Here is a 12691-nt window from a genome sequence, read left to right as displayed (position 1 = left end):
AGCCCGTGAAAAACCAAATTTCACAATGCGTCTCAATTCAATATATTCACAGGCATACATGTAACAATGTCCTTCTACAGTTCTTTACCCAAAGCAAATTGCTACAATTTTCAGGGTGCAGGTAACCTCTTCAGCCATCTTTTCCCAGCTACTCAAGTAACCAAAGTTATAGTTTGTACTTGTTGGCAATGGCTCCTACTCCTACTTCACAAGATTCTTGACTATTCTACCCGTTCCTAAATTTTCCATTCAATCTGCTAAACGATGTTGCAATGGTGGTGTGCATTTCCTTGTGTATTTCAAAACAATTGGTGATGTATTAGCTCATCATCACACACAGGTAATTCACTAATTCTAGAATATGGGAAACTTGCCAATAAGAAGCCTTACCGTTTGTTTTTGTACTTTTAATCAACAGCTACTCACATACCACAACCAAAACGATACAAGCTTTGTTTCATAATTTGTTTATGGACTGATTGATAAATTACAAAATTTGTGATTAATCAAAAACTTCCCAATCATGCGTGATTCTTGTTGAGGATGGAAAAGCGGGTGAGGCACATTCAAATGCCTCCGATTTGCCACTACTGCTGAAGGGATTAGAGTTTCTAGCCTTCATATTGTCCAAGGTATCCACAAGTCGTTGGGCTCGACGAACCTGTGCACCAAATTTCAAAACCCAATGTTTCTCAATCAAAGTGGTGCTAACTGCATGCTAAAAGCTGCAAAATGGGTTCTCATTTTTAACTCCAAAATGAACAAATACTTATGCCGAGGACAGCTTAGCTAAATATATAAAAAGAAAAATGGCTGCCATAGTGATTACCAACAAGCACAATTATTTGTACCAAAAAGTTGGAGGGGTATAATTAGAGCAAGGAACAACCGATCAAGATTCAAAGACCTCATGTCATGTATGGTGAGAGAACTTTTCAAGTCACTGATTGCTGGTGTGGGCTCCAATTCATATTACGTGTAGAACTCTCAGCCTTTTCAAACAAAAAAGCCTTTCACTTTCCAGCAACATTGTGTTGGTATTGAACTTGAAAACTACAGTAGCTAACTTGATTATTATTGTAAGTACCGACAATGCAAACCCCTTCCTCTTTTTAGCCAACAGAAAATTTCTAACTTTATTACTCTAAGTACCTCAATTAAGTACAATATGTGGGTGAAGTTAGTCACTAACCTCAGCCCGCCTCTGGACTTTGGCTTCTCCATTAGCTTCAATTGTATCTAGTTGCAGCAATTGCACCATAAGCAGCTCTGTCAAGCCAAGGAGTTCCTTTTCATTAACCTTTGTACCCCCATGAACAATTCCCTCCAAAGCATTAACCTTTAGAAGAAACAAAGAAAGAAAAACCCTCAAAAAGTTTCCATGTTGTAAGTAACATGAAAAACAAATATGCTAGTTAACCTTGTCAGAGAGTTGAACAACTTCTGCTCTGACTTTAGCAACCTCTTCACAAGCTTTTAACACGCTTTGATTTCTCTTCATCTCTTCAAGCTTCCTCTCTTTGCTAGCTGGGTCCTCTAAAAGTACCACCTTTGACATGTCTTTGACTCCAACCATATGCAAACATTCCTCATCATCCTTTTCTTTTCCTTGGAACAATAGTCTCTCCTTGGGTTCCAAACCAGTTTCTTGTACAAGAACCTTTTTCAGATCCCCTTCAATTTGAGCCAAATTCAGTAACTTAGCCTCTCATACCGTACAACAATGTCAGCAGAGCCAGTTGAAGCCATGTAAAACTTTCCTCAAATTCATAGACTAATTAACAACAAAGGACACAAGTTTTGAGAAACCGACACACTGGAGTAGATGGAGATGACAATAATCAACTTTAATCTAACGCCCAAAAATGGAAACAAAGTTGGTAAAAAGAGACAAGTTGAAGTACTACCATGCACTGGCTGGTATAAACTACTAACCTTTTCAAAGTAAAAACCAAGAAAACCAACATTCTGCCACAACAGAGAAGAGAGGAACAAAAGCAAAGAAGTGGTTTATTACCGAAAGTGGATTGAGCAGGCACAGTAATATCATGGTGAAAAGCGCCATGAGAGACTTTGATCTTGATCATAGGTCCAGAAGAAGCATCCCCCATGTCCCTCTTTTGAACAAGCATGCCACCAGGCCTAAGCTCCCACTTTATCTCCCCTTTAACCACATTGTTTACTGCCCTTTTTGAAGATGAGAATCTTTTCATGGTCAGATAATAAATACTCAGTAACCATAAGAAGGAAAAAAAAAAGGTGAAGTTGGTTGAGAGAGAGGTGTGAGTTTGAGCTAACTGCAATGGCTAAGGCTAAACTGAAGAGGATTGAGTACCAACAAAAAAAAAAAAACTTTCACAGAACTGAGCAAAATTCGATTCGATTCGAAAAAATTAAAAAAAATTCAAATTTCGAATTATTCGAGTCGAGCTAATCGAATCACCTCAATTTGTTTTTCGAATTTCAAGTTTGAGTCAAGTTGAATTTTCGAATTCGAATAACTCGAATAATACGAATAAACCGAATATAAATTATATATTTTTTTAATTTTTTTAATAAACTTTTACTTAATTTAATGTCTTTAACCCAATTACCAATTTCTCCCAAGCCCAAACATTTTATTTTTTCCTACTTTCCCAAGCCTGGCCCTAAATACTTATTTGCCCAAACCCAAATCCCAATTCCTCCCCCAAAATCCAAATCACCCCCATCAAATTCCATCGTCCACCAAACCCCTATTTATTTTTCTTCTTCTCTCTGTTTCCACTTTCCATTCCTTTCAAAGTTCCAACCTTAAAATTTATTTTTCTCAAAAAACCTTAAAATAAACCCTTCTTCCTCCTTCTTCTTCTTCTTCTTAATTATTAGTTCATTCAAACATTCAAATCAAATTTTTTACCTCCAAATTGAGTTGCTGTTCCTTCTGACCAAGGCAGTCTATTCTCTTCCATTGTAAGCTCGAATTTTTTTCATATTTAATATTTGTCTTCAAATATTTTTGAATTATTAAATGATTTTAGCTCTATTTGTATCTGTTTCACTCTATTGAATAATTAAAATAATTATTTTATGAGACTTTGAGACTTGAACGCAGCTGCTGGAAATTGAAATCTATAAAGCCATTTTTGGCTTTAAAATAATTAAAAATGAAACATTTAATTGTTGTTTGTCTTTTTCTGATTTGGAAGATATAAATTATTATTATTATTATTAACTAAGCAGGGTCAGGAAGCACAACTTAATATAATATTGTAATAATTAATATTAATTAATAGAGAAAAAATGTTAGCCAATTAATTTCCCAAAGTAATAATGTAATATTAGTAATAATATAATATTAGTAATAACGTAATATTAATAGAGAAAAAATTGACAAAATGTATTTTTTAAAGGATTTTGCAGCTTGCTAATACAATTTGATAAAATAACATTAAATGATGAATAAAATATTGGATTATCATATTTAAATTATAAATAAAAATTAAAATATTAAATATCTGACCTTATAAATAAAATAACACTCAACCAGACTTTTATTAATTAATTTATGCTGTTGTACATTAATTTAGGCTTCAATTAACTAACTTTAAAACTTTAACTATAGTTTAACATACTATTTTTTTTTTGTTTAATTTATGCCGTTGTACTTGTACTATTATATTAATTTAGGCTTCAATTAACTAACTTTAAATTTTAAACGGTAGCTTAACAAACTTTTTTTTGTTTAATTTATACTATTGTACTATTATATTAATTTAGGCTTCAATTAACTAACTTTAAAGTTTAAAATGTAGTTTAACATACTTTTTTTTGTTTAATTTATGCTGCTGTACTTGTACTATTATATTAATTAATTTTTAATTTAATTGATTTATTAAGTTTGATTTTAAATTAATTTTTGGTCATAGTTAGTGATTGCAACAAATGTTTACTTGTAGATGAGTGATCCAAAGCGAGATGATTCAACTCAAAGTTCACAAAATTCTTCCCCAAGTAGAGATGATCAAACAACAACCAAGGAAAATGTTCGAAAAAAAATTACTCCAAGGGCAACTTGTTGGAACTATTTCACCAAATTTGTGACTGAAGAGGGGGAGAAGAGAGCAAAGTGCAATACATGTGATGTTACTTACACAATGGAATCAACTTCGGGTTCTACAACAAATTTGAATAACCATTTGAAAGCATGCCTGAAAAGACCTCGAGGTAATACTTCTAATCCGAAGCAATCAGAATTAACATTTGTAAAGGTTGGCCAAGAAACAACGGATTTATCAACTTGGGTATTTGATAAAGATGCTGTTAGAAAAGCATTGGTTCGTATGATAATTATGGATGAACTACCTTTTAAAATTGTAAAGGGAGAGGGTTTCAAATACTTTCTTTCTATAGCATGTCACGGTTTAGTCTTCCATCTCGTTGGATAATTAGAAGGGACTGTCTTGATTTATTTAACTCCATGAAGAGTGTGATGAAGAATTGTTTTGAAAAAGATATAAGTAGAGTTTGTTTGATTTGGTGAAATGGTCAAGCTGCCCTTGGAGTAATATTTTTTCGAACATTTTTCTTGGTTGTTGTTTGATCATCTTATCTTGGGGAAGAATTTTGTGAACTTTGAGTTGAACCATCTCGCTTTGGATCACTCATCTACAAGTAAACATTTGTTGCAATCACTAACCATGACCAAAAATTAATTTAAAATCAAACTTAATAAATCAATTAAATTAAAAATTAATTAATATAATAGTACAGGTACAACAGCATAAATTAAACAAAAAAAAGTATGTTAAACTACATTTTAAACTTTAAAATTAGTTAATTGAAGCCTAAATTAATATAATAGTACAATAGCATAAATTAAACAAAAAAAAAAGTTTGTTAAGCTACCGTTTAAAATTTAAAATTAGTTAATTGAAGCCTAAATTAATATAATAGTACAAGTACAACGGCATAAATTAAACAAAAAAAAATAGTATATTAACCTATAGTTTAAACTTTAAAGTTAGTTAATTGAAGCCTAAATTAATATACAACAGCATAAATTAATTAATAAGTCTGGTTGAGTGTTATTTTATTTATAAGGTCAGGTATTTAATATTTTAATTTTTATTTATAATTTAAATATGATAATCCAATATTTTAATTCATCATTTAATGTTATTTTATCAAATTGTATTAGGAAGCTGCAAAATCCTTTAAAAAGAAGTACGTTTTATCAATTTTTTTCTATTAATATTACGGTATTAATAATATTATATTATTACTAATATTACATTATTACTTTGGGAAATTAATTGGCATTTTTCTCTATTAATTAATATTACATTATTACAATATTATATTAAGTTGTGCTTCCTGGCCCTGCTTAGTTATTAATAATAATAATAAAATTTATATCTTCCAAATGAGAAAAAGACAAACAACAATTAAAAGTTTCATTTTTAATTATTTTAAAGCCAAAAATGGCTTTAGAGATTCCAATTTCCAGCAGCTGCATTCAATTCTCAAAGTCTCAAATAAAATAATTATTTTAATTATTTAATAGGGTGAAACAGATGCAAATAGAGCTAAAAATCATTTAATAATTCAAAAATATTTCAAGACAAACTTCGAATATGTAAAAAAATTCGAGCTTACAATGGAAGAGAATAAACTGCCTCGGTCAGAAGGAACAGTAACTCAGTTTGGAGGTAAGGGTTTTGATTTGAATGTTTGAATGAACTAATAATTAAGAAGAAGAAGAAGAAGGAAGAAGGTTTTATTTTAGGGTTTTTTGACTTTGAATGGAATGGAAAGTAAAAATAGAGAGAAGAAGAAAAATAAATTGGGGTTTGGTGGACGATGAAATTTGATGGGGGGGGGTTTGGGCAAATAAGTATTAGGGGCTTGGGCAGCCAGGCTTGGGGAAGTAGGAAAAAATAAAATGTTTGGGCTTTGGAGAAATTGGTAATTGGGTTAAAAGACTTTAATTAAATTAAGTAAAAGTCTATTAAAAAAATTAAAAAAATATATAATTTATATTCGGTTTATTTGAATTATTCGAATTATTTGAATTCGAAAATTCAACTCAACTAGAACTTGAAATTCGAAAAAAAATTCAAGTTGATTCGATTAACTCGATTCGAATAATTCAAAATTCAATTTTTTTTTAATTTTTTCGAATCGAATCGAATTTTACTCCCCTACTTGTATATTCAGTATACTATAAATTAGAAAATGCTTTCCCTTATTCTACACACTCATGCCAATTACTAAAACCAATTAGTCCTTGCCCTTGTTCACTCAAAGTTCAACGAGAAGGCGAAAACCGAATGCAGCTCTAATACCTCACTCCGAAGCATTTTATTCACTATAGATAACTTTTCAAGGGGGATAAAGGAAACGGAGTTTAAAATTCTCTAAAACAGAACAAGGTTCATTATCAATGGCGAAAGATCAGTCAATCTCTGGTTTAGAAGCCGTACACAAGATTCAACTTCACCTCCTCGACGGAATCCGAGATGAGAAACAACTTTTCTCCTCCGGTTCCTTAATTTCTCAAAGCGGCTACGAGGATGTTGTAACTGAGAGGTCGATTTCTAACATTTGCAGTTACCCTCTATGCCGAAACCCCTTACCTTCTGAGCCACGTTGAAGAGGCCGTTATCGGAGCTTTTTGAAAGAGCATAGAGTTTATGATTTACAAGAAACCAACAGGTTCTGCTCTGCCGATTGCCTGATTAATAACCAAGCTTTTGCTGGGAGTTTACAAGAGGCGGTGTTCCTTTTTGAATCATGCAAAACTTAATGTGATTTTGAGTTTGTTTGATGATGTGGATTTGGCCAATGAGGGTTTGGAGAAGAACGTTGATCTATCGGTTTTCAAATTTGAGGATTAAAGAAAATGAGGAGATAAAAGCCGGGGGAAGTATCTTTGGTGGGTCCTTCCAATGCTATTGAAGGTTATTTTCCACAAATAGGATTGGTTTCTAAGCCTTCACCCCTTCACCTTCTAAGATCAGCAAAACTGGAGGTTAGTTCCCCCCCCCCCAACGAATTATTCAAATTATTTATAGAAAAACTTGTTCTTATTTAGTTTAACAGATATTTGTTTTCTTACTTGCAGCGTTTGATTCTAGTAGTTCCAAGCTGGGTAATAGCAAAGGAGATTCTTTTGTTAAGAATAAGATAGACTTTACTAGTGCTGTAATTATGAATAATGAATATACCATTTCTGAGAGTCCCGGTAGTCTTAGACAGAGTCAAAGAGCGAAGCCCAGTAGTATGAAAAATGTCATTAATGAGATGGACTTTACTAGTGAAATAATCATGAATGATGAATATACTGTTTCCAAGACACCCCCAGTGTCAGTTCAAGGTTGTTCTGGTTCGGAACTGAAAGAAGCAGAAGGAAAAGAAATTTGTAAAGACTTTGAAGAATAATGTCTTATGTCAGGATCGTCATCTGCTTTGAGGGAAAAGGATTCTAGCATTGTAGAACTGCCTTCAACTAAATATGTCTATCAGAGTGGTTTGGATACAGTTAGTGCTGAAGCAGAGTAAGAAACCCATGCTGACAAGGCCGTGGCATCAAGTGAGGTTGTGCTTAAATCCGAACTTAGATCTGCTAGAGCAAAGAAACTTAATCGCTCGGTTACTTGGGCTGATAATAAGGATGTTGACAATGCACGGAAAGGCAGTCTTTGTGAAGTTAAAGAAACCGATACTCAGAAAGGAGATTCTGAAATATGTGGCAGAACAGACGATGGTGATGATGATAATATGTTACGATTTGCATCCGCAAAAGTTTGTGCTATGGCATTGAGAAAGGCAGCAGCAGCTGTGGCATCTGGAGATTCTGATGTCAATGATGTTGGTATTTATTTTTGTGCACATTCATTGAATTAAATGTGGATTCAAAGTTTCAGCTCAGAATTTTTGGAGTTTGTTCATGAGCCCCTTTGTGTACAGTTTCTGAAGCTGGGCTTATCATATTGCCACATGCACTTGAGGCGGACAAAGAGGAGCAAGTGAAGAATGTTGATACACTTGAACCAGAAGCATAACCTGAACAAGAAGAAGGCCCTGTAAAGTGGCCAACAAAACCTGGGATTCCACGTTCTGATATTTTCGACCCAGAGGACTCTTGGTGTGATACTCCACCAGAGGGTTTCAGTTTAACTGTAAGTCTTATGGGCCTTACAAGAGTGCCATATGATTTCTGCTTTTTGTACTTTTGTTGATTGCTTCTCTTGACGTCCATTAGCTGTGAACTTTTGCAACAATGTGGAATTCACTTTTTGAATGGATAACATCATCTTCTTTGGCTATATATATGGGAGAGACGAAATCTTCCATGAAGAGCACCTATCAGTTAATGGGAGGGAGTATCCGCAGAAGATTGTCTTACGAAATGGTTGTTCTTCTGAAATCAAAGAAACTCTTGCCTGTTGTATTTCTCGTGCTTTAACTGCTATTGTTACTGCTCTCAGACTGCCTATACCAATATCTACTTTGGAGCAAGGAATGGTACTAATTATGAACCTGTAACTGTGAAATGGTTGTATCACATTGAGAAATTTATGATAATTCAGTTTAGGACCTTGAGGACACTAAACTGTTCTATTTGAGAGTTTTATTGTAGTTGGCCAAAACTTACTGCTTATGCTTATATATAAAAGCTCTTTTTATCAAAAGATTGCTTGCAGTTCCAATAGCCTTGAGTTGATTCTCAATGTTCTTTAAATGTGCTTTTTTACAGGGGCGCCTACTAGATACAATGTCTTTTGTGTAAGCACTTCCAGCATTCAAAATGAAACAGTGGCAAGTAATTGTGCTTCTGTTTGTTGGTGCTCTTTCAGCATGTAGAGTACCTTCTCTCACTCCACTCATGACTAATGGGAGGATGCTTCTTCAAAGGTGAGGTGCTTAGATTGTAAATGAGTATAAAATTATAAGTGGAATTCTTGAAAAAATCAGCCTGGTGTTAGCTAAAGCTCGATGTTATGCTATGTGTTGACACATGAGAAGTAAATTCCCATTACAAATATGGAATCTTCTCTAGATTTACAATCTTTGTTTGCTGTGGTAATCTGCATTTATGCTGATTAGCATCTTCAGCCAGTTCTTTTGCATTTGTATCAGGCATGACTCACTTTGCTTGCAAACTTATCAACTTGAAGTATTTGTGTAACTTCTTATTATTCTATATATATGTTGCCAGAAAATGGTCTTCTCTAACTTATTTGTGTCTCCTTTGATGCTTTAGTTCATAGATTTAACAAACTGCTATTGCTGCATATATTCAATAGACCATTGAGTGAATACTTTGTAAAGCATAAAAAATGAGTTGATCGTTTCTTTTCATTAGCTGGAAACAGATTCTAGAGTTGATTCTCTAAGTTTGATGGTAAAAACTTCATTTTTGTGATGCTCACTGCTTTTTGATGGTTGCATAGGTGCTTGACGGTGCCCAGATAAGTATGGAGGAATATGAGGTTTGAAGGATCTCATAATACCATTTGACCGAGTACCTCACTTCTCTGAACAGAGCAGGGCTTGAAATTGGGTTGAAGTCATTCTTCCTTAATTGCTGATGGTATTTTGAATAACCTACATAGTCTTTTCTTTTTTCTTTTCCCAGAAGTTTATCTGAAATTATTTCATTTAAATATTTGATTGGAACAACAAAGTAATTTGATTATTTATGCTAAAGTGAAAACTCATTTTTTGGGCACAACCATAATTTATAAACTCAAATGATACTGGTGGGATTTGCAGTCACTGGAAATTCGTTTTTCTTATGATTAGTTTCTACCGATAAGGAGAAGAAGTTGCATAGTCTCACGATCTCCAATCAACTCATTTGAAGGCGAACATGTATATCCCAAAATAGTAATCATTTTCATTTGCCAATGTGACGGGGTGGACAAATATATTTGCTTGTTGAAGGACTAAATCATATTGTATTTTATTTTATATTTAATGGGTTTAGGTATAACTTCTTAAATATATTTAAGCTAATTTAGGTGATTTAGTTTTTTCTTATTAATAATAATTTTACTTGTTTTTTCAGGTTTTGCTTGAAGTGAAGGATTAGGATGGTAATGGGATGGATATTGTTACTTTGCTTCACTATTGTTACTTTACTTGATGCATTCATCTCCACCCCATTTTGCTTTAATTTAATTGTTACTACTTATTTTTACTTATTTTTAATTTTTTCAATAGTAAATATTTAAACATAATTCTTCAAAATAATATTTTAAAATAAAATATATGATTTTTTTTTATATTATGTTATTACAGTTTTACTCTTTTAATAGTTTATATATATATAAGAATAAAACTATAAGTGTATATAGTGGAGTGAATTGGAGCAGGGCAAACAATTACCTATAATTACTAGTCAAAAAAAAAAAAATCCACCCTTCCCACTTACATCCACTTTTCAAATAAAAATACCCACTTCATTTATAGTGGATTGGTTCAAAATTCATAGGACGGTTTAAATTTTGTCATCCTTACGAATGATGCATACTAACAAACTCGGCTGCAAAGCTTAAACAAGAGTTTTACTGGAGTTTAGTTGGATACAAAAGTTCCATTGCCAGTTCAGGCCGCTGCATGTGGAAATTTAATCTCGTCTCAATACCAGTAAAGTGAAGGTATTTCTTGATTAAAAAAAATAAAGCAGGATTGCAAATGCAGATATGTTTGTTGAGAATGCTGCTTGTGATTTAACTTGAATGGATTCAGTTTAGGGAGACATACCATTTATCCTTTGAGTTTTGAAGATAAATGGAAGGTGTTATCGTATTCGGAAATAACGCGTAAATATGATATTCCGTGAGCGGTTTAGATTTAATAATTCTAATTTTTTATATACCATTTATGACGTCGTGTTACCATTTTTTTCATACCATCATAAAGTTTGCTTAAAAGTTTTGAACTCCACCACCAGCAGAACTAAAAAGATAACATATGTTTTCATGAAGTTCCATTGGTAGTATATGGAAAAAAATTTCATGAAGTTTTGAGATATTTATAGTTTCTGTTAATGCTTTTTATAGTCATTTTATATTGGGTATTGATTTCTTTTGTTGTTGCTTTTAAAATAAACGAAAGCTACTTTAGCGTCATTGTTTGATTTTTCTTTTTCCATTCTTTTGTAACTTGTTTCAGATGCTGTTCAAGGGATGGGGGATTAGGGTAGCAATACAAATAGATAATGTAGTTGAGGCTGCAAGCCTATAAAATACTACTAGCATATGTACAAATATGAATACTGTTACAAGGAAAAACAGACCAAAATCCAGAGAGCAGAGAGAAGATTGCGTTAGTGCAGCGAAAACCCACACCACAATTGCCCCCATTTATGCAGTATTGAATGTGATGTTTCCATGATAAGATTGTTTGGCAATTAGGAAAAAATTAACATCTAGGATTCTAGATGATCTGATCTCTCCCCACTTGGGCACTTGGCCTTATTATCTGTTTTGTTTTCTCTCTCAATATGATAACATGCATATACATATACAAGGCTGTGTATCCATTTCATTTTTTTTATATGATTCTTTTGTATTCAACAGTTACATTGAACTTTAAATAAATACAGAGTCGAGTTAAGGCCGAACTCTTAACTTATTTTTCCATTCACTATAACTTGCATAAGGTAAAGAACTTTTTACCACTCAACTTAATAAAACTTGCTATATATTTTGTTTTTGTTGCCCATGAATTAATTAATGATGTCCTCAATTAATTTAAAACAAATTAGTCCTATATATTCTCAGATAGATAGGTATGCATGCTTTATTATCTTCTTACCTGCTGGCTCGGCTCTGATTTAGATTAGGGTTTAGGACACGATGAAGAGAACCTACATTAATTATCATAACTTCTTAATTATATTAAGTAGTTAAAAGAAAGAAGAGCACCAAATCTTGGAAGCATGCAAGCCATTAGAAGCCAATGGGAAACTTCCAAGTGAAGTTAATTAAGGGTAGTAGGACCCCCATTTGTAAATGCTCCTCCAAAGTACCCATTAAAGAAAAAGGATGCAGACAAAATAATTCATGCAACGAAAAGCACAAAGAAGACAGATTGTTCACTTTCTTTGTGGAGGGTTAAATCATGAGTTGAGGGCCAATGCAATGCTAGGAAAGGGGACCATTTATTTTTCTTCTAGTTTTTAGGCTAAGATCATCTCACTGCCTTTTTGGTGGGATAATATAGTATTAGTATTTTTAGTGGGTGGGGGAAAACCCCCCTGTTTTGCAATTTTACTGGCTCCTCTGAATCAGCTTTTCTACACGTGTGTAGTTTGCAATTGGTTTTTACCTGTCTTTTCCATTATTAATAATGGGGGGTTTGATGATTATCATCATTATTCACCTAAAAGTAGAATAAAAAGGATGTTGGTGATGTATTTTATTTCATCAATTGAATCCAATAATTAAAACCGCAATCTTGTTTTAATTTTTTCGTAGAGGTTTCGCGGAGATGGTAAAGTGTTTTAACATTAATCAACTCATTTAATTTCCCTATAGACCAGAATTATAGGAAGAGGGGAGAGCACATGTGCATATTTATACATATGTAGGGCGATAAAAATTGAAGGAAAAAAAAAGGACACAAGGCCCATACTGTTTGGAGTTTTCTCATTTGCCATTACTTGCATAATAGTATCATGGTCCCAACTGTTTTACAA

The 12691-nt window shown here is 33.0% G+C and overlaps 1 protein-coding gene and 1 pseudogene across 1 annotated transcript; one reads left to right on the top strand and one right to left on the bottom strand.

The window, feature by feature from the left end:
• On the bottom strand, nucleotides 1–2413 carry LOC107893438 (BAG family molecular chaperone regulator 4). Its single transcript, XM_016818427.2, has 4 exons — nucleotides 2018–2413; nucleotides 1421–1674; nucleotides 1193–1339; nucleotides 1–661 (listed from the first exon to the last, which is right to left on the bottom strand). Exons 1-4 carry the CDS (start codon nucleotides 2211–2213, stop codon nucleotides 503–505), a joined length of 756 nt encoding a protein of 251 aa, XP_016673916.1. The 5' UTR covers nucleotides 2214–2413; the 3' UTR covers nucleotides 1–502.
• Nucleotides 2414–6073: 3660 nt separating this feature from the next.
• LOC107958008 (putative RNA polymerase II subunit B1 CTD phosphatase RPAP2 homolog) lies at nucleotides 6074–11614 on the top strand (annotated as a pseudogene).
• Nucleotides 11615–12691: the final 1077 nt, after the last annotated feature.

This window comes from Gossypium hirsutum, chromosome A08, assembly GCF_007990345.1.
Source record: "Gossypium hirsutum isolate 1008001.06 chromosome A08, Gossypium_hirsutum_v2.1, whole genome shotgun sequence".
Lineage (NCBI taxonomy): Eukaryota > Viridiplantae > Streptophyta > Magnoliopsida > Malvales > Malvaceae > Gossypium > Gossypium hirsutum.
Note: the sequence above shows the minus strand (reverse complement) of the source record. Positions and strands in the feature narration are given on the sequence as shown.